Genomic DNA, 27108 nt, shown 5'->3' on the forward strand with positions numbered 1-27108 from the left:
CATCACAGATTTTGCCTCCATTTATCCCAGAGGGATAAACATTTATCCCCAGAGGGGTCTGGGAGGTTAAGGCAAAGCCCTCAGGGCCCCAGGGTCCTGCCAGCTCATGCTCATCCCAAATTCCCTGGTTGGTTTCAAACGGCCCCCGAATTCCCTGCAGGTTTTACCTATTAATACTTAACTTGTTGATTCCTAACATCTTGCCCTGTTCCTGGGGAAATTCCAGTCCTCCAGCCACTCGGTCCCGAACCCCAGGGGCTGCCTTTCTTGTCCAGGCAGTGTTTTTTTCGCTCAGCCCATGAGAACCTGCCCTGGCAGATCTTCCAACCACCTCACCCAGCACTGCTCCCACACCTGGCTCATCAACTCTCCGTGGAGCAAACCCTGGATTTCTGACACCATCAGGGTGTTTTGCCTCCCCTGGGGGGTGAGGAACTGGGGGCACTGGGATCCCCCTTTCCCTGCTGCTGCCTGGAAAGATCCTTCCTTTGCAAATGAAGGATCCTTCCTCTGCAAACTTTGCTGAGGCTGGGGTGGGGTGGGGGGGGTTGGCTTTTGCAGACCCTGGAGGGATGGATCCTTCGGGATACTTCCAGGAAAACTTACACGAGTGGGTTGGAGCCACGCAGAGGGAGCCCAAGGCCATGTCCAAGGTCTGGAGTGAAGCCCACCTGCCCACCAGGAGCGAGGGGGAGAGAGGTCGGGTTAATTCCAGCGGGGTTGGGGGGGCAACCGCGCGATTCTTGGGGTCGGCGGGTGGGTTGAGGAGGCTGCCAGGGTCCGGGGAGAAGCACCCGGGGGAAGCAGAGGGGCTGGGGAAGGTTCGGGGGTGAGGAGGCTGCTTTCACACAAAGGAGCGGAGCGGCTGGGTGAAAAAAAACGGCAGGACGGGAGAACCAATCACCGCGACGGCCCCGCGATAAAAGGGCTGGCGAGGCGGCCCCGGCAGCTCGTAGGGAACGATCCCCCGGTTCCTCTGCAGCGGGGAGAGAGAGGGGTGAGACCCCCCCATCCAGCCCTACCCACCCCCCCGGGACTGCCCGACAGAGCCCCCCGCCCCGGGGTGAGACCCTCCCGCCCGGCAGCGCCGCGGGCAGCGCAGGCATATGGTGAGTGGGGGGCTCGGGGGGAGACAATGCTGGTCCCCCCGGGGGGGGGGTGTCGGGGCTTTATCCCCCCCCCATCGCGGCTCCTCTCGGTGCGGGGAGGGGAAAGGGGGAGGGAAGGAGGAAGGGATGGAGAAGAGGGAGGAAGGCAAAGCAGCGCCCCGGGAGGCAGCACCGCTGGCCGGGAGCCCCCCAAAGATGGGGGTTCGTCCCCCACCCCCCGAGCAGGTTTCAACCCCTCCCCCCAGTAAGATGCGCCGGGAACTTTTATGCTCTGGGAGGGGGTTCGGGTGAGGTGGTCGCGGGAAGCGGGTTCCGGGGAGGGGGAACACAGGAGGGTTTGTTCTCAGCCTTGGGTGGTCTTGGTGGGGTCAGGCAGGGGGAAGAGATGGGGTCTGGGGTCCCGGAGCCTGTTGGGGTGCGAGGCTGCTGGGGGGGGGGGGGGTGGGGGGGAGGGGATACCCCGTGCCCTGTGTGAGCTGGGGGGGCTGGGGGCTTGTACCCGCGGGGAGCAGGGTGAGCAGGGGCCTGTTTGCTGGGCCCCTGCAGCACCCGGGGGGGCACGTTTTGGGGCTCACACTCCCTCTCTGGGCTGTGGTTCCCCCTTTGTTGTGCGCTGCAGCACAAGCTGGAGGGGGGGGCTGGACAGATCCATTTTATTAAGCTGATCAGAAAGAGCCGAGATGGAAGAAAACCTGTTAGATCCTGACTCCCTTATCCCCCTTGGTTAATGCCTGCTAATTCTCTGCGGTGTCTTCTCCTGCTGCCTCATCCAGGCTGGCTTTAAACCTTTCCAGGGACAGGGCTTTTCATCACTTCCCTGGGGAGGCTGTTGCATGACTGTGAGATTTAATAACAACACAAATACCCTGAGCTCTCACATAACCCTTCACAGCCAGGGATCTCCCAGGGCTTCACAAAGGAGAGAGCTCTGTTTTCATTGCAGGGGGGGGGAACAGGAAAAAAAAAATTAATTATTTGTCTGCTGTCACCCCCAAATTAGCAGCAGAGCTGGGGATCAAGTCCAGGTCTCCTGAGTCCCAGTCTGGTGCTGTAAGTACCACGTTTTGAGCCAGTCTGATCTGTCTGATCCCCTTGGATCATTTGAGATCAGCTAAGCTACCTTGTAGGTCATATTTTTGATCCATTTTCTGTTGATTTTTGTTCACTGGATGGGCACTGGGTTGGAAAGCACATGATAAGTCAGCAGCCTGGATCATGCCTTGGAAACTGGGCTTTGTCCACCTAAGACATGGTGTGAGGGCTCTTGCAGGGAAGACATCTGGTGCCCCAGCTGAGCTGTTGTGTATTTAAGGCCAAGAGTTGCACATCTGCAGCACTGTTAATACAGATTGCAAAATAATTGCAGGGCAACCAGTCAAACCTTGTCCAAAACGGCTCCAGCACGAACATCCTTTTTAGATGGGAGCCCTGCAAGAAGGGAATTCCCAGGTAAGAACTGAGGGTCTGTCAGAACCAGCCTCTTGGGCTTTGCAAAATGACTGGATGCACCTTCTTTTTCAAACAGATCAAAAAAGAAGGTTTCTGGCCTTTTTTAGTCAACACAAAATCCCACGAGACTTCTCACTAGGGAAGGGAGTTCCTCTTCTGGTTTCCTTCAGTGAGTCCAGCCTGTGAGCCAACAACTTCCCTCTCCCTACATGACAATGTTGGTGTTTTCTTTTCCTTTTTGCCCACCCTCAGCTGCTGCAGGGCTGTTGGCCCCTGCCAGGCAGCTGCCATGTTGCCCCCAGAGGTGCCTGCCTTTCACTTTCCAGTGAAGTCATTTTTTATCTGCCATCTGGGGGTGGTGCAGGGCTTACCTAGCTGTTGGCAAAAGCTCTGGGATGGAAAAACATCCAATCTGAGCCCAGGGATTATTGCAATCAACATTAAGCACACTTTAGACATATTTCTCACTCCCTGGGTGTGCCCACAGCTCTCCCCATCTGGCCAGTTCAAGGGTTTTCAGACAAGAGGAGCCTCAGCAACCTCTGATGTGCCTCTCCAGGGCTTGCTCTTCCAGCACCCTCGTTGCTCCACTGAAATCCTGTGGCCTTTTAGAGCACCAGATCCTCTACTGGGCTGTACAGCATCTTGGATCCTAAAAGGATGGAGGTGCAAGCTGCAAATAGGGCAGCTCAGAAGGAATGATCTTTGGAGCGAGATTTAAGCTCTGAATATGGTTTTGGTGGCTTTTTTTTGGACACCATCTCCATTTGGCAAACGCAGGAGGACACAGCAGCTCTGGAAGGGGTGCTGAGGAGAGAGGGAGCATGGGAAGTGGTTGTGTTGTGTTTTGGGGTGCTGGGAACAGGACTCCTGCTCTTGCTGATGGTGGAGCAGCAGAAGCTCTCAGGAGTGGCTCTCAGAGCCCAAGAGATGGGCTGACCCATGTGGGAAACACCAGCCCTAAGTCTGGTGTTCTGTAGGTGAGATTCCACAAGAGGAGATGAGCCAACATTTACAGGTTGTTTGGGGAGAGAGGAAATTACAGGCAATTAGAGGTTCATTAATTGGAGTACAGAAAGAGGTGAGTTTCTAGAATAGGCTTTGGAAGAGTAATTAGAGACGTGGTGTTGGGGAGCAGGATAAAATGCTGTGTGGTTTCAACACAGGTCTTGTCAAGTTGGCTCAATATCTTCCTTGGATATGGTAACTGACTTCCAAAACAACTCATGGATCTGGATTTATGGAAAGCACTTGATACAGTGGCCCAAGGAAATATTTTAGGTGGAGACAGGAAAGATAGGGAAGAGACAGCAACATGGAAGGAGGACACTTGGATCCCTCCACAAGGAGAGGTGTAGGGACTGAACTTGTTAACAGTCCTTTAAAAACATCAGGAAATCTGCCCATGGTGAGAAAAACCAGATCAGCAAACAGGAAGGAGTCCTAGATCTGGCTACAGCAGGGTTGTGCCAGAGCAGGAGCTTGGGGAGCTGCAACATGAAGCTGCTGTAGCCTGGAGAGACCTCAACAAGTGGAGGGCACTGAAGAAGATAAGAGGAGCATCTAGGGTTTCTGGCAGAGGTGACAGGAAGAGCAGATCAGGGCAGATGTTTTCAGGGGTGCCAGACAAGTATTTGTACCAGAATACAAAGGTCTGAGACCTCCTTCAGCATGGTGCAGCCAGGCCAGCCCACCTACTTGCAGGGGGTCACCAAGGTGTCTGTAGGAACAGAGAAACCAGCTTCTGAGAACACATTAAGAGGAACTGGCTTCTCCTGCTAAAAAAAATAGATTGATAAAGGAATTTGATTACTCCTTATTAATCCCTCTGAGAGGCAAATAGGGTGGGAGAAGAGCTAGGAACATAATGCCAGTATAATGGTGAAGGGGTAGACATTTATGTAGGAAACCAGAAGGTGAGGTTTCCAGCTGGAGCAGGGTTTATGGAAAAGACTATGGAAGAATGGAAAAGGGGAGGGAAGGAGCATGAATTGCTATTTGCTTGTTTGCACCAGGTTTGCATTGCACTTGATGAGTACCATGCTGCAGAGTTTCCAAGTTGTTCTCCCAGGAAGGAGTTTTGCCTGATGTCCCAGCTGAACACCCCAACCTCCAATTCTTGGCCGTTGCCACTTGCTCTGTCCTCTGGCACAACTGGGAAGGGTTTGTCTCTGGCTGGAAAAGGGGCTCTCATCCTCCCAGCAGGCTGTGTTCACCTGCTCCATCTGAGCTCCCAGCAAGATCAGAGACTCCCCTCAGACCATGATTTTTAATGGCTCCTTTTCACCATGGCCACGGTCCCAGGGATGGGCTGCTCCAAGTTTCCACTTCTGGACATCAGATGAACCCCAGCAGCATCCTCCTCCCTCATCTACCCCTCACTGAGAGGCAGGGGCTGAGGACCAGCCTGGTCCCTTTGGCCCTGGTCCTTCAGAGCTGTGCACCTCCTCATGGGAGGCAACTCAAGGCAGGGTGGGAGAGCAGAGCGGGTGGGCAGGGGCTTCCCTGGGGCTCCCTCCTGGTTTCTGAGGGTCCCCCATTGTTGTCCTGACAAAGGCAGCCCTGTTCCTCCCCACAACTCTTCCTTGTCAGCATCCCTCACCCTTTGGCTGCAGATTTCCTGCCCACTGGCAGCTTTTCAAGAGGCAGCCTGGGCACAGAGCGTGGGTGGAGAGGGGATTCAGTGGGGCAGGCTGGTGGAAGGCAGCTCCGTGCCACAGGGTGTGGGCAGGGACAGGTCCATGTGGTGGGGCTGATCTCCAGATACCTGCTGAACAGAGCAGTGGTGTCTGCAGAAGTGGCCTGGCTGCTCCTGGTTGGAATCCTCCACCCTGGCTGGGCAGTGAGTGGGATTCCCAGGCTGAGGAGATGGGCTCTTCACCTCCTCCCCACGCAGTCCTGCTGAGAGAGCTGCCCACGGAGCTTGGGGGTCCCCTGTGTGTGGGCTGCACTAATCCTGCACATGATCTCGGGGACATCAGTCCCCACAACAATCAGCTTAGTCCATTATTTCCTGGAGGAAGAGGCTTGAAAGCCCCTCTGAGGTGCTGAGCCCCTGCCCGTGCCTCTCGGGTGCCCAAAATTGTGAAGGTCTCATAACGTGGATGTGGCAGCAGCTCCTTAAGCAGAGCCTGTGCCACTTCCCTGCTCATGAAGGCTCGTGTTGACTGCCTTGAGCTCCAATCCCATCCCATGCAGAACAATGTCTCCTTGGAAGAGCGATGACAGCAGCTGAGAGCCTCCTAGAAACCCTCCTGTGAAACCCTCCTGTGGCTTCTAACTTACTCTGTTTCCCTTATCACTTCAGCACACCCTTCCCCTCTGAAGTTTGTGCTCTGGCCTCCTGTCCTTTGGCAGGAAGGACATTTAGCAACTTCTACTCACATGCCTGTGGGGCAGCTACCCCGAGGGGACCTCTCGTTCCAAACAAAGGCTGGGAGAGCATGGACACAGGGCTGTGAGCAGGGTATGTGCACAGAGGGGCAGAGGGAGGGAGGGGGTTGTTAAGAGGAAGGAGACCTGGAGGATGGAACTGGGTGGAGGACATCAAGCCATGGTAGGATGAGTGGGATGGCATGGAAGGGAAAAGGGTTTGGAGACAAGAGAAGCAAAGGAACAAGCAGTAGGTGGAAGGAGCCAGGGGGCTTGTGCTCATGGGGAAGGGCAAGAGGGGGGTGAGTGGGGAAACCGAGGGCAAGAAGGTGGCTGGGGTAGGGGAGGAAGATGAGCTGTGAGGCGAGAGGAAGGGAAGCTGAGGGTGGAGAACTGCTGGTGGCAAAGGCAGGGGAGAAGGGCAAAGGCAGGTGAAAAGGGGGAGGGTTGTGCATCCGCGCTGGGGGCGCGCGGGGCAGGGACGCCGGGTTTCCTGGGTTCCTCAGGCTCCCGCCAGGGTTTGTGCTGGGATGTGGGCACCACAAGGACCCTGGAGATGTGATGGGGAAGGTGTGGTCCCAGGGAGCAGGGGGTAGGAGAGGGGCTGTGGGCTCGGGCTCTGCAGTGGCCCCTGAGCAGCCGCCCGTGCGCTGCCGGGCAGGAAATAACACCCAACCGCAGAGGAGACGGGAAATGATTGGGGTAAAATCGGAGCCGTGTTCTCAGACGAGGCTGTGAAACGTTTGTGACAAGGGCTCTCCAGCCCCCCCAGGGCTGCCAGAGGGGGAGCCCAGCTCGCCCCACGGCTCCTCAAGACGTGAGGTTAAGATCTCTCAACTCTGAAGGAATTTTGGGGGTGTTGCTGGGAGCAAGGTGAGCCGGGTCTCGGGGGCTGGGACATTTCGGGCAGCAAGAGTCCCCACAACATCTTTGCAAATGTCACTGTGAGATGGGCACTGCAGAGAGACCCCCTGCCCCAAGCCCCCCACCCCAGTACGTCCTGCCCTGGTGCTTTCTCAGGTTCTACCCTAGTCCTTGGGCAGCAGGGAAGTTTTTTTGTGGTGACAATGTGAGGACGAGAGGTTTCAGCAGGAGAGGAAAGCGGCCCCAGATGGGGGGAAGGTGCTGGTTTGAGAGCCCCCAGCACATCCCCATCAGTGCAGAGCTGTGCAGCCAACCCTTCACCCTCCTGTTCCCTGCTCTGCTGCTCCCTCCCCATGTTTGCTCAACCCCGCATCTCTGTCTTGCACATGCAAAACAGGGCTCATCAAGCCTGACCTTTTATGGCTGTTTTGAAGGTTAAGGTGCAATGGGGAAGAACCCCTGAGGATCTGCTGGTGCCTTTTCAAGCTCATCTTTACCAAAAGGGGTGGTTTGCAGTGCTGGTAGGTTGTGGGTTTTTTTCCTGTGCTGTGTTAGAACTGGTCTGAGACCTGTCAAACTCATCCTCCTGAGTGCTCAGCACATCACACAGAGGCCACAGAAGTACAAAATCCCCATCACTTGCTCTGCTGAGCTGTGATCTGGTCAGTGAGGCTTTCCTGGGCTACATTTAGACTAAAATCACAGTCCTTGCTCCAGCAACACCAGTCCTTCAGTGGCTGCGTTGGTGAAACCCTGGGTGCTGGTTTTTCTGCCGTGGCAGGACAGTGGTTTGGCTGGGGAGCTGTGTTGTTGACCTGGGAACTGCCCTGCAGGGGTGGGTTTGGAGCAGGAGCCACCACATCACCTTCTGCTCACATTTCCAGCAGCCCTCCCCTAATCTAGCCCAGTATCTTTAGGACTGAGGTACTGAGCTCCAGCTCAGTGCCCCACATCACCTGCCAGCTCTGTAAAACTGCACAGGATTCCAGAGCTGCATCTCCTTTCTGCCAGTCCATTCTGGGGTGCCTAAATCTCTTGGATCCCTCAGGAATTTCCTAGACCCAAAAGGCTGCACTGAGCCAATGGGGGGAGCTTTGAGCATGCTGCTGTCAGGCTCCTGCAGAGCTTGTGCAGCTGCTGGGTTTGGGGTGATGAAACCAGCCACGTTGACATTTCCTTTCCAGGTGTTGCAAGAGGCCTGTCTTAGACACCTCCCCAGGCAACATTGGCCCACAGACTTCAAGCTCAGGATTGAATAGACAAGAGGAGGCGAAGGAACCATGTTCCAGGCCACGGGACCTGCCAGCCCACCTCCAACCCACGTACGTAGCATCCCCTCTGGTTTGTCTGGGAATTTCAACCCGGGTTTTGGTCCTCAGGGATGGAGGGTCGTGTACAGAAGCTGTGTTCCAGACTTGACATTGTAGGGTGATCAAAGGCACAGTCACTGCTGCTCAAACAACCACTGGGGACAGTGAATGTTCCAGCAGAAGGTGCTGTTTGCTGAGCACGTTGCAAGGCCAGTGTCCAGGCCCTGGTCTGTACAGAGCTGCTCTCCTTGCCCTCCTTGCTGTCTGTTTGTTTGTGTTTCCATGGCTTTCTGTGCTCACAACTGTGAGCATGCGAGCTACTTGGGATTGGAGTGATTGGAGATGGAAAAACATAAAGGCTCAAGAACATCTCCTGCCGGGACAGGATATGGCCCTTCCCCGAGGGAGGATGTATCAGATATGGAACAGACACTGTGCCTGATGGGAGCCAGGAGGCTTCTGAGAAGTGACAGCAGCAGTGGATTGCCTGGAGCCTTGGGAACGGATGTAGCCCAGCTCCAAAGAGGCAGCATTTTCTTCAGCTCTGCTCAGCTGAGCCTGGAAACAGTGCATCAGATCCTCCCCCAGGAGGAACACCTGCGGGTGTTTTACCAGGGATGCAACTGGTTTTGCAGGGCCCAGAGTCTCCTCACTGCCCATCTCCCTCTGTTGACTTGGGCTTAACTCTTCCAGCCCTGTGGGAGGGAGAGGAAAATCACCTCCCTGACCTCAAGTCAACGAGCAGCTGGGAAACATCTGAAGAAGCAGCTCAGCAAAGTGAGAGTTTCCTGTGTCTCTCTTAGACAAACTGTTTCCAAAAATACCAAGGAGATACGATGGGGAAGGACAAAGCAGGAGGAATGGGGGTGAGGATCAGGCTGGGGGCAGCGAGGAGGGGCAGTGCTGGCCAAGCAGAGCCCAACCAGGAGGAAGGCCAGGGAGGCAGAGGGGTGATGGTTTGGGGTCACACTGCCCCCGTGTTGGGGACACACGGTGCAGAGGGTGAGCCAGTCTGCTGAAAAGTGGCCCTGGCTGCTCCACCTTGCTAAAAAAGGGGTGTCTGCCCGTTTGATCCTGACTGTCTGAAAGGAGAAGGGAGCATTTCCATCAGTGGCAGGGCAGGCTGACATGCTTGCAGGTGGCTGACCAGCAGCCTTCAGGTGCTGCTGCAAACAGGCAGCCTGGGGAGGGTGCAGGACTGTGGGGCAAGCAAGGGGATGGACTGGGAGGTGATTTGTGAGATGAGTTGTTGTTGCAGCTGCAGGGGGGAGGGCATGCACTGAGCCCCTGCTCTGACATCTGGGGGGCAGGGGTACAGGCCCCTCAGTGCTTGCATCTCTCTGCCCTGTTGCAGCTGCAGGGTCTGAGTAACATCTGCCCCCACCCAGCTGCAGAACACCCTGGGGAAGGTCTCCAGCTCTGGTCGTGCCCCCTCCTGCCCTCCAGACACACACACACAAGCCTGCAGGGACTCTGAGGGTTTTGGTCCCTCAAGAGGCTTCCTGTGCTGTGGGACAGGCTGGTAACGGGGCTTGGGGAGGAACTCAGAAACAAAACATCCGTGGAGGGGGAACCAGCACAACGTGTTCCATGAGAGACAGGGGCACCCTAGGCTTCCCTGGGGGTCTGCCTGGCAATCTACCACTCTCAGACCCACCCTGGCAGGAGCAGCATCTGGCACCAAAGCAGAGCTGCAGTTAGCAGATGCATAGCCCAGCAGGTGAGGATGTGCCAGAGCAGGTCACAGTGAGAGTTTGGCCAGGAGCTCCTGCTGCAGCAGCTCTGCAAAGCCCTTTCCCCCTCTCTGCCCATCACTGGCCCAAACTGTCCCCCAGGGATGTGGAAGCAGGGTCCCTTGGCTTGGCTGGGGGACAACAAGGCTAGTGCCAGCCCTCTGTGGCCCCAGACGTGCACGGGGGTTGCACTGGGCAGCCAAGGACAGTGATCAATGTCTGCAGAGGGTCAGAGCTTCTATCAGTGGTTGCTGGGAGCAAGGGAGGGATGTCACCCCGGGGACATCTCCTGGATCTGTGCTTGGGTGTTACCACCACAAAAGAGGTCATCTCTACCTCAGCCATGGAGAAACAAAGCCAGGACTATGTCCAAGACAGAGGTCCCAGTGAGCAGTGGTGGATGGGAGGTGGCAGCTCTGCCCTCAGTCCTGGGCAGGTCCCACAGCCTCCTGGTGGAGAGTTCCTTCTCTGCAACACGTAACTGTTTTTTCCTCTTTTTGTATTTTCCTCTCCTCTCTGGGAGGAGCACCACAGCACAGGAACTAACTGGAATACAAGGGCCTGACAGAGGTCATGGCCTCGGGGCAAGTTCAGAGGTGGTCTCCAAAGGTCCCACACAGCCAGGCAGAGGCTGCTGGTGTGCCCCAGGGTCCTGCAGCCCATCCTCTGCTGCTCCTCCTGAACAACAACTCAGTGCTGGGCTTGTCAGTCCAAGGTCTCATTTTGATTTCTTTTCTTCCCTTCTTAGGAGGCAAAGAACAACTCAGGAGGCAGCACCGTGCAGCGCTCCAAGGTACCTGCAGTTCTGTCACATCCTCCTGATCCACTGTGAGGGGGGAAGGATGGGAACCCTGAGGCCCAAGCACCAAACCAACCCAGCAGGGAGCACCGAGGGTGAGGGGAGATGGGGCTGCTCCATGCCAACCCGTGCTCCAGCAAATGTTTCTTCAGCCTGGAGAAGAGAAGGCTCCAGGGAGACCTTAGAGGGGCTCCAGGAAAGCTGGGGACGGACCTGGGACAAGGGCAGGGAGGGATGGGATGAGGGGGAATGGATTGAAACTGTAAGAGGGAGATTTAGGTGAGATGTGAGGAGGAAATTCTTTGCTGTGAGGGTGGTGAGAGCCTGGCCCAGGTTGCCCAGGGAAGCTGTGGCTGCCCCATCCCTGGCAGTGTTGAAGGGCAGGTTGGATGGGGCTTGGAGCAACCTGGGCTGGTGGGAGGTGTCCCTGCCCATGCAGGGGGTTGGATCCAGATGTTCTAATGTCCCAATCCAAACCATTCCATGATTCTCCCCCCTGCCCAGTCCTTCAGCCTGAAGGCACAGGTGAAGGAGATGTGCACAGCCTGCCAGAAAACCGTCTACCCCATGGAGCGGCTGGTGGCTGATAAGTTTGTCTTCCACAACTCCTGCTTCTGCTGCAAGCACTGCCACACCAAGCTGAGGTGAGCTGGGACAGGGACAGCCCCTGACCACGAGGGGGACGGGTGCCACTGCAGCTCTGCCTACCCCGGGTGGGGGAGGCCCTTCCAAACAGCGCACCCACCCACCCATCACAGCCCTTCCTCCTCTTGGGGGGGTAGCTAAAGACCCCAGCTCACCACAGCAAAAAAAGAAAGGGGCTTATCTGCCCGTGAGGTCCCACGTGGCAGCTACAGCCCACCTGGTACGGGTAACGGGGTTTTATTCCTCAAGAGCAGGGGGAGGGACTCCAAGGTGATGCAGAGCTGAGCCACAGCTTCCTCCTGGATGAGCCAAGGCTGAGCTGGCCCTGCAGGACCCCCCATCTTCTTTACAGACCTTTAAGGCTGCTCAGAGCAGCCCCCAGCATCCTGAGCTGAGCAGCTTTTTAAGAGTCTTCTCCTGCACGTTCCCCTCCTCCTTCCTCCTCCATCCCAGTGCCCTGGAGCCTCCCAGGCTGCCCCCACCCCACGCCCAACTAACCCTGCCCTCCTTCCCCAGCCTGGGCAGCTACGCGGCGCTCCACGGGGAATTCTACTGCAAGCCCCACTTCCAGCAGCTCTTCAAGAGCAAAGGCAACTACGACGAGGGCTTCGGGCGCAAGCAGCACAAGGAGCTGTGGGTGCACAAGGAGGTGGAGAGCGGGACCAAGTCGGCGTGAGCGGGGCCAGCCCAGCCTTCCCTGGAGCCCGGGGGGCAGCGCTGAGCCGGGGGCTAACTGAGCTGATGTAAAGCCAAGGGGACCCAAGGGCCCGTGGGTGGGAAGGGGGGCAGCCCCAGCCCTCCTCGGAGGTGCTCAAAGGGGTCCATAAGGAATAGGGCAGAGGGGACCAGTGCTGGAGCCCGCAGAGCTGAAGCCCCCTCTCACTGCTGAGATGCCCCCCAAGGCAAGCCCAGCCCTGATGACACGTTTCGGGCCTTGTCACCATGGAAAGGAGATGATCTGGGGGGCTCGGCCCAGCCTGAAAGCCACAGCAGCGCTCCCAGCTCCTGCCACACCAGTCCTGCCTTGCTGGGGCTCTGAACAAGGAGAGTCCTTGGTTTACATCAGCTCAGTTCAGCTGGGATTGTTCAGCCTTAAGGATGTTGTTGCCCTGCAACTGTTCTACCAGTTTTTGTCCTTTTTATATTTGCCTTTGATTGGTACGTTCTGCGCTGGCGCCCGGCGCGGCGGCTTCACGCGCTCTTTTATTTTTGTAATACAAGGTTTCCGAGCCTTCCCTGTCTTGTGCTGTGTTCCCAGGGGGGCCGGGGGGGTGGGAGCAGTGGTCGGGACTTGCCTGTTCCTGTGGAAAGAGCCTCTGCCCGTGCAGGATTAAGCGAGTATTCCTGGACACACGTGCAGTGCCGTGACTGATGCAGACGGGTCCTTCGGGGGCTGAACCCAGGATTCCAAGCTTCCCACCAGCATTAAACACCCCGTGAGCTACACACCCCAGCTGTAACCACACCCCAGCTTCCACCTGGAGCCCCCACCACCCTCAGAGGGATCCCACCATTCTGTGCATTAGATCCACCCCTTTGCCCCTGCACACGTTTGCTGGCTTCCCCTGGGTCCCCACGAGCAGCGGGTCCTGCCCGCACTGGCTCAGTTCACGCTCCACGGGCACCAGGGCTGGGCTGACGGGTGCAGGATGAGGTCTGGATTGGATCAAGCCCATCTGCTGAGCTGGGAGGTTTGGACAGCACACTCCACACAGATTAATGAACCTGACAAGACCTGCCAGGCTGCAGAGCCTAATGCGGTGAAGCCAGGGAAAGCAGGTGAGTCTGTTTTTAATTACTATTTACTTCCTTTCTCCATACACGGTTTGTAAGACTAGCTTGAAAAAGCAGGCACTCAGGAACCCCACCTCTTTCAAATGCTACAGGAATTAGGCTTCTCAGAGCCCACACAGCAGAGCAACAGGCTTTGATAGCAGCAGCAAAAGCCCCCACTCCATCACAGACTGGCAATATCAGCTCCCACTGAGCATGTCCTGTCCGGGAGAATCCAAAGGCATGAAAACAGAAGCTAAGGATTGAAAAGGGAAAAGGAGGGATATGGGTAGTCCATAGGAGTCCTGGGAGGAGCACAGGGAATGCATAGAGATGTGTTCTTGACTCGGGTCACTGTGGTTCCCCTCCCCTCACTAGGAGTCCTTCTGGGCTCTGGGTATGCACCACATCCTAGCAGCATCTCCACACTCCCTGGCTGGCACAGCTGGCTGCAGCCACACCTGAGCTTGGGGAAGACACATGTTGGATGATCCAAGAGCCTGGTGTCCCTCCTGTTAGTTCTTTTTAGTTAAGGGCTTTTCCAGGGGCAGGTCTGTCAGCTCTTCTGGGTGGGAATTTACAGCAGGGACTGCACAGAGACTCTGGCAAAGCCCCAGGTGAGTTCAGCCATTTACACCAGGACAAAAGGCTCCTCCTGAGCAGCCCAGCAGCACTTTCTGCCATCAACCAGCAGCCCAGCAGGTGCTGCTCTGCAGTGAGGGTCTGGGGCTGCTGCTGGGCTTGTGGCCCCTTCCTTCCTTCCTAAGGCTGCCTAGAAAATGAAAGCAGACTCCTGGGTTTCACTTCCTGCTTCTTGTCGGCCTCACTTCCCAATTCCCTCCCCTCAGCAGGCTGCTGCTCTTCTCTGCACAGACACAAAGCATTTTTGAACTCTGTCAGATGATTTTTGAGGTAGGGGAGAAAAAAAACCACCCAGCTTTTAAAGGCTGGGTTTTCAGCTTAAAAACAAACAAACATTAGACAAAACCAATTATGTTCCGTTCGTCTCCTTCCTCCCTAAAACTGAAAACTGGGATTTTCTCTAAAGGCAGCAGCACATTCTCTACCAACTCCTAGAACCTCTTCTGATATGGGATCAGCAAACTCTGGTTTGCAGCAGGAAGGAGGGAGCAAGTGCAAGCACAAGAGGTGCAAGATCTCTGCTGGCTGTTTGATCATTTTCTGACTTTAAGAGCAGGAACCCACAACTAGGCTATTTGCTACCAAACCAGGCTGCAGCAGCCTGACCCAGGCACCACAGTTCAGGGGAGGGAAGTGAATCTGATGAGTATCAGATTCACATGGGGGAGAGACATGTCAGATCCAGCCCTTCCAGCTGCCCAGAATGGCTGCTGCACACAAAGCAGTGACCTGCCAGCTCCTGCTTCCCTGATTAACATTCCAGGCTCTGCACGCAGGGAAACCCTGATGGTAACACATGTGGGAAGATGTTTTAAATGCTTTGAGCTTATCTTATCTGCCTGATATGTTTCAAGAGTGGTGCACTGCCCAAATGACAGGGTGCTTTCTCAGGGTGTACCAGAAGGAGCAGCACTACAGAAACCTCAGCTGAAAATGCCTCCAACTGTGAAGTTTCTATAAAACAGATTAAAAAGAAAAAGATCAAAACACTGTCTCTTTGTTCCTATTGTTTAGCTAATATCCAGCTGATTTTATGATGAGAGCTAGTCTCACTCCAGGGGGACTGGAGCCCCCCTGCCTGCATCCCCCACACACTCAGCACACCTTGTGGGCAACACACACACAAATCCTGTTCTTCAGCAGACACAGTGACTCTTACTGCAACACTCTCACTTCAGATCTCCATCTTCAAGCACAAGGGCTGCCTTTTCTCATCCCAGCTGCCAGCAGGGTCCCTGGACCAACAGTCTAAACCAGCAATCTGCAAGGTATGGAGTTACCAGGATTCAGGATGTTCAGCCACCAGAGCTGAGGGTAAGATTTAACAGTGTAAATACCCATGAAGAGAAGGAAGACCACAAGTTCTCAACATATACAGAATCATGGAAGGGTTTGGGTTGGAATGGACCTTAAAGATCATCCAATCTCACCCCGTGCATGGGCAGGGACACCTCCCACCAGCCCAGGTTGCTTCCAAGCCCCATCCAACCTGCCCTTCAACACTGCCAGGGATGGGGCAGCCACAGCTTCCCTGGGCAACCTGGGCCAGTGTCCATAAAGCCTGCAAACATTAAGAGCTTTTTATTTGGCATTTCTGTGTGGCCAGAAGCCAGCCACCAGCTCTGCACTGCCCCTGCTGAGGCTGAGCAGCACCACACCACAGCACCCAGCCAGTCTGAATGAGGAGGGTCAGGGAGACAGAAGCTGCCCAGAAGCTTGAGGGCAGAGAGAAGAAGCATTTGGCAAGAGAAGCAAGAGCTATGGAGACAGATAGTGCCAGCAACCAGCTGGGGGATGCTGCACAGAGCTGAACTCCTTAAAGTTTCCTTCAAATCAGGATCTGGTCCTTGTTGGGGTTTCCTTCTGCTGCTCCAGCACAGAGCAGCCAGAGAAGCAGCAGGACCTGCAGCCAAAGCAGAGGATGCTCCAGCTCCTCTCGGCTCCCCGGGGACAGAGTGAGGGGACAGCAGCTGCTCCAGGGGATGTTGAGAGACTGAAACCAGCCTTGGATCTGCAGCACAGAAGATGGCACAGGGCCACCTGCACTGCCTCCCCTCCACAGCACAGAGCTGGGCTTGCCCTGAAGACACGACTGAGGGGCAACAAATAACCTGTGTTACACCTCATCTTTCTTCTGCATTTCCACACAAGCATGAAGCTGCTGTTACCTGCCTTTTAGCTCAAGAAACAACCTCTTCCAAACCCTAAGAATTCAAGCCAACAGATTCAGGTAATAAAAACTGTTCTGGGAAGAAATCAGTGAGAATCCATCTACATCCATACCATCCAGATGTCCAGTCTTGGACAACACACAGAGCACCAGGCAGAGATGAACACCAGAAGAACAAGTGACAAGAGAGCTAACCATGCCAGCCTTTCCTGGATGTAATGCAACACACCCAGACCCAAGCAGTATTAAATCCAGAAGACATTGTTCCTAGTTTAGATTTTACTGTCCTAATAGAAAGGGCCGCAGCTAGAGCCAACCTCTTCAGAAATTTTAAATGACATTTGCTTCAGAACTGGTTTTAAAGAGGAAAGATACCTTAAGTCACCTTCCCCTGAGCCACACTTATGCTCTAACACTGGTTACCAGAAATAAAAAAAGCAGTAGAGGTTTTTAGCTGCTTTTTTTTCTGTGCGTTGGTGTTTTCTGGCTGATCATTTCCACCTCCAGCCCAACTCCAGACATTTCCTTCTCCCATCCCCTGCTCAACCACCACCTACAGGCTGGAGTCAGGCCCACACTCTGTATTTATGGAAAGCAGTTACTGTAGAGTTACTCACTTTTGTGAGTGGGAGGGGAGCCCAGGAGGAAGCACAGCACCACACGGCCCCAAGATGTGAGCCTCATGTTCATTAAACAGATGTTCCCACTGAACATACCCAGGAGCATGAAGACACCAGCTTTGGGAAAGCTTCTCAAGTAAAAGGTAACTGAGTTTCCCAGGTCCTCCTACAGCAAAGGCAGGATTTTCAGGTTCTAACACACACCAGGAGCGTGTCAGGAAGCAGCAGGAGGTGATTATTTCTTCTCCCACGTGACATTTTTGTTCTGGGACAACTCCAGTGGTCCAGCTCTTGCTGATTCCAAACCAGCACACAAGCTGTACACACACCTGACCTTGTTTCACGTGCAGGGCTTTCAATTGCATCACCCTGGTAACCCATTTATTCTTCCTTGTTCACATTAACAAATACCTCAGTATTGAATTGACACAGCAACCAGCTACACCACGGCCTGGGAAAAGGCCATCAGAGGGAAGGTTGTGGTGGACACCAGCATCTCAAGGGGCCATGGTGGCATTTAAATCACTGCTGAAGTGACTGTGACACCAAGGATTAGGACCTGAGTAAACAGATCACCACCAGGAAAAACTGGGCCTTTCAGCAAGTAGTGTAGAGGAGTTTCATAGGAGCACTATTTCCAGCATGCTGGGAAAAAATTACAGCCTGAAAATATTTGGAAATGTGGTTGCTCATTAGCTACTGCTCAAGGCTATCCAGATTCCTCCACTTCTGCTGGGAGGCTTCACTTCTGGAAGCCAGCTCATGGTACCTCCCATTTGTCTCAAGTCCAGAGGCCTTCTCCCAATTTCTGCTTTCTAAAACATCTCGACAACACAACCAAAGGAGAAACAGTTCAGGAACCTTCAACTCCTTGTGGATATTTAGAATAAATACATTTCCAAGGAGCCTGAGCTCCAACAAGCTAGAGCTGGAGTTACTCCCTTAGCAAGCTACTCTGGAGTGTTTCCTGGAGAGATCCCAGCTGAAGCAAAACACAGCAGGGAACTGGACATTATCACACAAATCATCCCCTCCTGGTCTTGTGACCTTCTCCCCACCTGATGCCCTGGTAGGCACAGATGAAGCAAGAACATTTACAGACCAAGACCTGGAGCAAAAAACTCACCACCACAGCAAAATCCAAATGCACAGCTCAGCACCTGCTCTCCATCAGTGGGATCTCTATGTGAAGAGCCAATAAACCAGTCCAGCTACAGTCCTGCAAGGTGAAATGAAGATGCTGCTATTTTTAAGCAGGAACAAGAGGGATGGAGCCATTCTACCTTCTCTTTGAGGAGTGAGAATGGATGAGTGTGACCTTCCTCAGAGGCAGCCTTGTGGAGGACACACACTTACCTGATCCAAGCAGCAATGCCTCACAAAAAGGACACTTCTCCATCTGTCCCCAAGAACAAATTCCTGAAAGGAAAAAATTTCCTCCTTCAGTTAAGGTCCTCAGTCAGGAGGTTAACTAGTTGGTGTAAAGAAAAACTAAATTCACTTATCTTGAGGCATCACTTACTCAGGAAGCAGGAGCCAGTGTATTGCAAACCACCAGCAAAAAGGCTTTCATATAAATGATAATTTTATTGTAAATAAAACGATACATTGGCCTGGCTTTGCACTGCAAGCCCCCGGTCGGTATATATAGACTACTGGTTCAAGGTCTTCTGCACAATCCAGGTTAAAGCAATTTCTCCCTGCCCTGCAGTTTATGTCAGTCAAGAAAGTCCTTTTCTTCATTTCTGAACTGCCCCTTAGGTGCACCTGCCTTCTCTAACCAGGAAACTCAGAGCTGCTCGGTGAGATTTGCTCCTGCACTAGGCTGGGGTTTGAAGACCTGAAGCCCAAACATCATTCAATCACAGAGGACACCTTTTTATTTTTTTTCCTGAAAATTAAAGACAGGCTGAATAATCCCAGTTCCAAGGGCAGGCACCACAGGGACAGCTCCAGGACTGTACATATTTCAAATATATAAAACTTGCCTATTCAGCAGATATTAACCTAAGCACTGGGATCTCATTCAGCCCCTCTGTACAGCTCTGGCCTTTGCCTACCAGAACAGTCTGCACAGCAGGGACACACGTTCATGGAGGCTTCACAAGTTATCCTAGTTCTCTGGGCCTTTGGAAACAACCTGTGTCACCTGAGCAGGTACCAATTTTTTCCTCTCAAGACAATTTTCTTTTGGTAATTAACGGTGACGGGAGCTGTTTGGAGCATCTTCCTTTGGAATGCTAGGGCAAAACTATGAAACAAATTCCAAATTGCTGCATCACTAGAAGGCAAAGATCAGACTTGCTGGAGAAGAAGCAAATAACCTGGAATGCACAGAATCGTCACACCAAGACCAAAATGCCAACAGTTTGTTTCCTAACAAGCTCAGGGAGAGTCAAATCCCTCAAGTTCCTCTCTGAAGGGAACCTCAAACATTTTCTTGCTGTTTCAGGGTAAACAGACTCCTACAGAATATTTTTCTCCAACCAGAATATCCCCCATTTCTGCAGCTCCATCCATGGAGGGTCCCAAATACTTCATATCCCCCCTCTCTGAAAGGAAGAGCAGAAACCACAACGTGACATTTGGAAGGGACACGATAACTTATTGTCAGCCTGGCACTCCTCTTCCACTCTCCCCTCAACTCCCAGGTTTGGTGGGTATTTTTTCCCCAATTCTGCCAGGATAAAGAGGCCAGACAGAATTCAATTTAGAGGCATCATTACATTGATGTCCCCTTGAAACTTCTGGGCTGCCAGGGCTGTGCTGAGAGGCCAGGCTGAGGGGTTGGCCCCAAGCTGATTTCATCGTAGCACTGGATGGAGAATCCAGAGCTTCCTTTTTTCCATAACCAAGGGGGGCTGTGAGGAAACAAAGGATGCATTTTGGCTCAGCTCTACTCGTTATAAACCATCAGCAAATTCTCTGCAAAACCAGCTGCTTTTTTGTTGTTGTTTGTTTTCCTTTTTCAATTCATAAAGGCGTCAAGTTTATTTCCCATCCTCCCCCCCTACCCCGTAACAGTCGATATATATAAAAATCACCAAATATGATCTTTTAAAGATATAAATAAAACAAAACAAAACAAAAAAATATGAGGCATCACCGTTTACATGATGTAAAAAGAGCTAAAAAAGAGATATAAACTACATTCATAAAAGTGCATCTCCAAACATACAAGTAATGCTTTGGCTTGTTCCTGTGCCGAACGGGTGGCATTGGGTCAGGTTCTGGAATACAAGAAGTCCAAGCTGGCACCCCATGTTCTCTGTCACTGTACAATTGCTATTTACTTCCATTAATACAGACTGGAATACAGGTGTATACACAGAGTTAGGCACATTTTCAGCATAGGTGGTGGGAAGGACCAGAAGATCCGGTGGGGAGAGGACTGAGCCCATCAGTCCATGATGCTCTTTGCTCTGCTCTGGAACAGCCTTCCATGATGCATATGAGGTAAAAGCCACAACAGATCCTGAGGATTTAGTTGCTTGGAAACATTAAAAGTGACACCATTTCCTCATGCCCCTGTTCTCTCCCAAAATACACCATGTGGGATAGCAAGGAAAAGAAGGTCTCAATTTGGTGAGGACAAGCCAAGGGGAGAGAGAAACCTACACAGACCTACACTCCTGATCGTTGCTGTATGACTGCAGGGTCAAGTGGGATGGATCAAACATCCCAATCTTTGGTATATTTAGGTGCTGGTTGCAAGGCTTGAAGAGTGCTACTGAGTCCCCAGGAGTGCTGACCACCCTACTCCTGCCACTGAGGCTACAGGAATGAGACCCCACCTGGAGCACTGTGTCCAATCCTGGAGTGGCCAACAGAACAAGGACATGAAGCTCCTGGAGAGTGCAGAGGAGGCCACAGAGATGATGGGAGGGCTGGAGCAGCTCTGCTCTGGAGACAGGCTGGGAGAGTTGGGGTGTTCAGCCTGGAGAAGAGAAGGCTCCAGGGAGACCTTAGAGCACCTTCCAGTGCCTGAAGGGGCTCCAGGAAAGCTGGGGAGGGACTTGGGACAAGGGCAGGGAGGGATGGGATGAGGGGGATGGATGAAAACTGGAAGAGGGAGATTGAGGTGAGACATGAGGAGGAAATTCTTTGCTGTGAGGGTGGTGGAGCCTGGCCCAGGTTGCCCAGGGAAGCTGTGGCTGCCCCATCCCTGGCAGTGTTGAAGGGCAGGTTGGATGGGCCTTGAAGCAGCCTGGGCTGGTGGGAAGTGTCCCTGCCCATGCAGGGGTGGGACTGGATGATCTTTAAGGTCCCTTCCAACCCAAACCAGTCCATGATTCCTCTGCAGCACACTCAGCCCTTCACCCTGCAGCAAAGCAGCATCAAACACTTCCCAGAACAGAGACACTGAAGTGCAGGTCAAAAGCCAGGCCATGTGTCTTGACCATTTGGAGTCGAGTTCCAGGTTTGGAAAAGATCATTAGAAGTGCTCTGACTAGAATTAAATAAATTATGGGACAAGAGCTTTCATGAAGGATATCCCCCTAAGTGCCTGCAACCCAAACAGTGCATCCCTGCAGTGGTGCAGGAGGGCCTGGACTTGCTTTCACTGATCACACATTGCTCTGAGTTTGGCACAGAAAAAAACACTTGATTGTTAAACCCTTTCAGGGCTTTGGGTTGTTTGGGGTTTTTAAGGTTTCTTCTTTTTCCTCTTTTAATTAAACACATTATTTAGCACATGTTCAAGGAACTTGGTTTCATGAAAACTTGCCTTTTCCTGCTATAATCACTCAATCCTGCTCATCACGAGTTTTATGTTGATTTCACTGCATTATGAAAGCAATTTTCAAGTTTCCTTTGGAGGGAAGAGTGGAGGCAGGTGGACCCTCAGCCTGGTTTCAATACAAGGGCAGAACACTTTTAGTGTTGCTCTGTCAAACAGCATTTTAGCTACTACGTTTGCTTTTCTTAGTTTCATTTCACACAGATAACTCCATGAATCCTCAGCACTTAAAAACTGCTGGTCTTTTATGAGGGAAATAAGGACTCTTAGTGCCCAAATCAACAATATTTGAGGCCAGTAAATCATCAGGAGCTCCATTCTCAGAGATGTGGTACCTTTCAAATGCAAAATCACTTGGGTGTTTTGCTGGTACCTTTCAGGGCATCCCCAGTTAATTTCAGAAATATGTTAACATTACAAATATTCTCTCTGGTTTACTGTTTGATTTCACTGGTACAAAAGCTTATTGAAAATAGGACCCTAATACTTTATGGAAACCCTAAATGAACACCTGTAAAACAAAACACACACACTGAAAGGGTGAGCTCAATTCTGCCCTACTGTGCACAAGTAAAACTAGTGACCAGCAAAATTTTCCCCATGAAAAACTCCATTTTCCACTAGGCCAGGTCTTCAAAGAAGCTTTTCCTGAAGGAAATTCCTGGGCATCAGATGAACCATCTTTGGTTTAAGGGATGGTAAGAAGTTACCAGCCAAAAAGATAGGTGCCACAGCAAGTTGTTCTGCAGAACTCCCTTCCAGAAGGGTTTTGTTTGGACCCAGCAGTCCCAGGGAGCACAGATTAGTTGGCTAAGAGGACATAAACTAACCAACACAGTCGGAACACTAGGACAGATCAAGCCTTGGAAATCAAGCTCTGGATTTTCTCATGTCAGTGGGAAAGCCCTAATCTCAGGTCCTGGAGTGATTGCATTCTGCTGAAACTCTACTGATTATCCTGACATTTAGCTAGAAAGACCTCTCCCTCACCCCAAAACCCAGGGGTTCATTATAAAATAACACTATTCACATACTTTTGAATCAATATTTTCTGAACACCTTCAGATGCTGAATACTTAAGAAGAAAAATATATCATTATATAGCGAGCGCATGCTCAATGACACATGGCTTTTTGCTGGCTTCATGTACTTATAGATGCCTCTAAAGCCCCAGCAGTCTGGAAAACAGTGACCCACACGTAGAGAGCTGGTCTGGATGGCTGTTGCATGTTTCTGAAGAGAGTAGCTCTTCCAGTTCCCACTCTGGTTCAGATTTCTTCTGCGTTCAACCAGTGAGACACTTCTTCTTTTCCCCCGTCTTGGGCCTGCAATTTCACATCAAGGTAACTAGGGCAAAAATGCAGCTCTGTTTGGACAGCTGTCGGTAGAATAAACACTAGTCCAGCAAACAAAAGGTATCAGGCACAAGAGCAGACCCTAGATTCCTTGGCTGAACTTCCCCAGAGGACTAGGACGGCTGAGTTGGCATTTTGAAGATGCAGCACCACAACGGGCCGTTGCAACTAGACCAGACGGGGCACCAAAAGCCCAGCAGGAGCTGCTATTAGCAAGGGAGGTAATTCAGTACTGGAGCTGTGCAAACTGATGTCTGAGCAGCTCTTCAGCAGAGGGTCTGTGCCTGGCTTCCACAAAGATCTGCTTTAGAAAGTCCCGGCAATGTTCTGATATGTGGGAGGGGAGCTGGGGGTTGGTGGGTTGGGTGGCGATTTTGAAAATGGCTGCCATGGCTTCATACTCTGCCCAGGGTGGCTTCTCTGTCAGCATTTCCACAACAGTACAACCCAGGCTCCTGGAAAAGCAGAAAGGAAGGAAAAAAAAGAGTGAAAAGTGACTCACACAATAATGTGCAGTGTCAGAGAGAACCTGCAAGCAGCCAGCGTCAAGGTAGAGCTGCTTTGAAGGCAGCTCCGTGCTCAGCAGAGCCTGTGTGTGTGGATTTGGAACCACACTGGCCAAGGTTGCTGCTTTCACCACTGCCAGGCTAGCAGCAAAGGGATGAGTAGAGGAGGTTGGTTCCCACTGAGGTTCTTGCAGCACTGTGAGCTGTGAAGTGTGACCTGCCTCATTTAGTGTGAGGGCGGTGAGAGCCTGGCCCAGGTTGCCCAGGGAAGCTGTGGCTGCCCCATCCCTGGCAGTGTTGAAGGGCAGGTTGGATGGGGCTTGGAGCAGCCTGGGCTGGTGGGAGGTGTCCCTGCCCATGCAGGGGGTTGGATCTAGATGATCTTTAAGGTCCCTTCCAACCCAAACCATTCCATGATCTGTCCAGCTCTCTTCTGCTCAAATTCTACTCTCAGAAAACATTTACATGAACAACAGGGGAGCAGAGGTGCACAAGGTCAGACCTTGGCAAAATTTCAGGTGCTGCTGCTGCTGTTCTCTCCCAAAGGCACTTGCTGAGTTGCAAGGTAGAAAACACCCTTTTTAACCAAGGTCCATCCAGTGAATCAGAGCTGCTGACCCCACAAAGCCATTCTGGCAAAATCCCTTTTCAATGCACAGCCCCAGGAGGCCCACGTGGGAGAAACCCCCATATCATCTCTACTTCACAAGAAACTAGGGCAGTCAAAAAATAATTAAAGCCATAACAGCTCTGAACTGAGAAGGCAGTTAAGTTGAAACACCAGCAGGGCTGATGCATCATTGCATGAAGGCAGAACTCCCCAGTGAAGGGGAAAGGGGCTCTGCAGGGTAATTCAGGGCAAGAAGGTGATTATGGGATGGAGATGGCTGAGGCACCTTCTGAAGTGAGTGTGACACCAATGCTGTCACAGGGAAGGTGGGTTCTGTAGTACTGCAGTGATTGGTTCTTGTTCAAAAAGGATGAATTGCTTCCTCCAGGCCACAGATTCAGCAAAAGCAGTCAGTGAATTTCTAATATCCAGTCCTGTGTTTTGATCACATCGTTCCCTTAAAAAGGCAAAACTGCCTTTTCTACCTTCCAACTAAACCCTCTTTTGAAGTGAAAAGCAAAGACATTTTCAGAGGCAGACGTGCAGCAACTGCCAAGACATGGAAGGAAAGGAATCAAATCCAGTGAATATGCAAGAAATGACTTCTTGACAAGGCTTAAAATCCAACGTGAAAATTTTACACTGGTTTCCAGCCATTTAAGACTGACTAGAAGAGAGTACAGAAAATGCAAACCATGTGTGCTGAAGTGCTGGGGGTTTGCTCAAGAGCAAGCAGGGATATATTATTGTTTAGACTGATTTATACCGTTTAAGCAGATCCGGTTTCTTTAAGATATTCAGCAAACAGCAGGAATGTTTTTCATGTCAAGTCACTCCAGCAATAACAAATAGCTCACATATTCTGCTATTTAGGAAAAAGAAAATTGGAGAGGGGCCTGCAGCAGTGGCAGAAAGCCAGGGGGGTAGATTTGTTACGTTTTTGAGCCTCTGGGTCATATGCATCCACTGTGGGACCAATTCTGCACTGGAAAATTCTGCCCCCCCCGCAAAATAATGATCAGGATTGTAGGAACTGGAGCCCGGCCAACGGCAGCGTTGCTTTGATGGGAATGGGCCCATGGAGGCACCAAGAGGAAATCCACAACTGCATCAACCCAGGGGGAAGGGCACGTGCTCCACTCTCTCCCTAAACATCCCAAGTGGGAGAGTCTGCAGGACTTAACTCTTTGCCTCCGAGACACCTTTCAGCTTTGCCTCCACTCCTTGTCTGTAGAGCAAACAGCACAGGCCTTGCTCTACTGTGGAGAGACAAACCAACCTGTGTCGCTGCCATTTGGGTTAGTTTTATCATCTCACCTTTTTAAGGCCTCCAAAATGAACATTTTGACACAGGCCCATTTTGCTCTTCCCCTTTAATAGAGATTTGTTTTTTTTTTTCTTGGCTATGCCAATAATAGCATGGCTGCAGTTTCCATTCATGCATAGCTCGGATCACCTCTCATCTGACCTCTGTCTTTTGTGTTGTTCCAGGTTTGGGCCATCTTTCCTTTACAGCTTCAATTCTATTCATTTCCAGTGTGTTATAAGCACACCTCTCATTTTATAACCAAATGAATGGACTCTCCCTAATCACCCTTCAGTCTCTCTTATAAAAGAAGGATGGAAACCTCACACTGCTCACAAAATCAGCCTGAGGGAGGACAAGTGGAAATTGATTCTCTCTTGTAAGGGCTATAAGAGGATGGAAACCTCACACAGCTCAGAAAACAGAAAACCAGCTCTCAGTTTGAGGGAGGAAACACAGAATTCTTCCTAAAAAAACTAGAAGAGCAGTTTGACATTGCAGAGCACAGGCTGCAGCAGGTCATGCCTGGAGTTCCAATCAACTCCTACAGTTCACATTAAACTCTCGATCCAGACAGAATCTGGTTTGGGATACGTGGGTGACAAACGTGTGTGTGTCTTATCTCCCTCCAGAAAAGCTGGAAATGGTAATTGTAAATCTAGGGACAGAAAGCTCAAGTCTCACCATACATCTGCTTTTCTTCCATAGCCTTCTCCACTGATCACCTCTGGGCTCATCCAGTACGGGGTGCCAGTGACGGAGCGGATGCCCGTGCCAGACATGCAGATTGTCTGCAGCCTTTTGCTGGCCCCAAAGTCCCCAAGCTTCACATTCCCAGCAGAATCACGGAGAATATTGGCTCCTGGACAAAAAAAGAAACAACCAAAGAATGGAGACAGCTGTTTTCATGCAATCCAGCTGTTGGCTCTGCAGCCTACAGAGTTGATATCCAACCCAGAAGTACCCGTGGCTCGTGGTGTGGCTTTTTCCCCACAAAGCCTCAGGTGACCTGCTAAACATCATCTCTTTATTTCAGGCTGCAGAGAAGCCAACTGCTAATGGCTGCAAATGGGAAAAACTTCAGGGGAAAAACACAAGGAAGTGAAGGGGGAAGGGAAATGAGAGCTGAGTCAGCACCATCATTGTTACATTGGCTGTAAACAGCTCAGCCAGCCTATGCAGGGCCCCCTGGCCAAGGGCTTGGATACTACATGGAGAAGGATTTTCTTGGGATGCTGCTTTGGGAAGAATAACCATTGCTTTCTGGTCAGCTGCAGAACAGATGTAGCTAATTAAACTGCTTTGAACTCCTACAATAAACAAGTCAGTCTCCACTTCACTTGGCCAGAGGTCCTGAACGTGAAGCACCAGGGGTAAAAAGCAAACTCAAGAGCTTAGCTTGTATCTGGACACAAACTGAGCCTCACACAAAAAACAATTCTTCCTCCAAAGCCACAATGAGATCAAGAAGCCCGTGTTGCCATTATCTGGGCAGTGAGCTCCTTCTCCTTGTGCTGGGAGAGAGATCTATCCCTTCACTTCCCCACTGGAAGAGCTAAATTCAGAGTGATGAGTCTGTCCACCCAGCACCCTGAGGGCAAGTTAACAGTTTGGCTTAGAAGATGGGTGCAAACTAGTGAATAACCCACCAGGTAGGAGAAAATTTGATAAAGAACATCACATGAGCAGTACACGAGGTATTGTTCAAGAATCAGGAGCTCATTTCCCTTTGCCAGCCTGGAGGGGAGGCAAGGAAGATTTACAGGCAGGAACAAGAGGATATTTTTCCTGCAGTGAGCAACCCTCCTGGTCCCTCTACAGCACAGAAAACTCTGAGTGCTGTCTGGCACATCTGTGATAGCAACTCTTAGGGAGACTGGCTGGCTCCACGGGGTTACACTGGAAGAGGAAGATGAAGGACTAATCACAGGGTCTCTACATGGAAGATTTTAGAGGTTTCTTACACAGAAGAGGCAGGACAGTCACAAGATCTTGAGGTAAGCAGGATTGTCAAGAGCAGGCATGAAGCTCTTATGGCAACTGGTGTGCCTACCAGCTGAAATGGTACTTTGGCCAAACAGAGAGGACATCAAAGGGAATTCAC

At 51.9% G+C, this 27108-nt stretch overlaps 2 protein-coding genes across 4 annotated transcripts in view; one reads left to right on the top strand and one right to left on the bottom strand.

The window, feature by feature from the left end:
- Positions 1–965: 965 nt before the first annotated feature.
- Positions 966–12516, top strand: LIMD2 (LIM domain containing 2). 2 transcript variants are annotated; one of them, XM_051640494.1, is made up of 6 exons: positions 5793–6024; positions 6694–6803; positions 7979–8116; positions 10586–10630; positions 11141–11280; positions 11798–12516. In XM_051640494.1, the coding sequence occupies exons 3-6, from the start codon at positions 8075–8077 to the stop codon at positions 11955–11957; spliced, it is 387 nt and encodes a 128-aa protein (XP_051496454.1). In that variant the 5' UTR covers positions 5793–6024; positions 6694–6803; positions 7979–8074; the 3' UTR covers positions 11958–12516. The 2 variants fall into 2 exon arrangements, with proteins under 2 accessions (XP_051496453.1, XP_051496454.1); XM_051640493.1 differs by lacking the exons at positions 5793–6024; positions 6694–6803 and adding an exon at positions 966–1109.
- Positions 12517–20660: 8144 nt separating this feature from the next.
- MAP3K3 (mitogen-activated protein kinase kinase kinase 3) overlaps positions 20661–27108 on the bottom strand; it is a 40831-nt gene continuing 34383 nt past the window's right edge. For both annotated transcript variants that reach the window (XM_051640370.1, XM_051640369.1), the window contains exons 16-17: positions 25689–25866; positions 20661–23037 (exon numbers count right to left, since the gene is read on the bottom strand). In XM_051640370.1, coding sequence (XP_051496330.1) covers positions 22809–23037; positions 25689–25866 — 407 coding nt within the window. In that variant the 3' untranslated portion in view covers positions 20661–22808. The remainder of the gene's footprint in view (positions 23038–25688; positions 25867–27108) is intronic.

The sequence above is a fragment of the Apus apus genome, chromosome 25, assembly GCF_020740795.1.
Source record: "Apus apus isolate bApuApu2 chromosome 25, bApuApu2.pri.cur, whole genome shotgun sequence".
Lineage (NCBI taxonomy): Eukaryota > Metazoa > Chordata > Aves > Apodiformes > Apodidae > Apus > Apus apus.

Coding starts and splice junctions, on each gene's coding strand:
- LIMD2 (XM_051640493.1), top strand. CDS start 8,075: ATGTTCCAGGCCACGGGACCTGCCAGCCCACCTCCAACCCAC. Junction 8,117..10,585: donor CCAGCCCACCTCCAACCCAC/GTACGTAGCATC, acceptor TTCCCTTCTTAG/GAGGCAAAGAACAACTCAGG. Junction 11,281..11,797: donor CACTGCCACACCAAGCTGAG/GTGAGCTGGGAC, acceptor CTCCTTCCCCAG/CCTGGGCAGCTACGCGGCGC.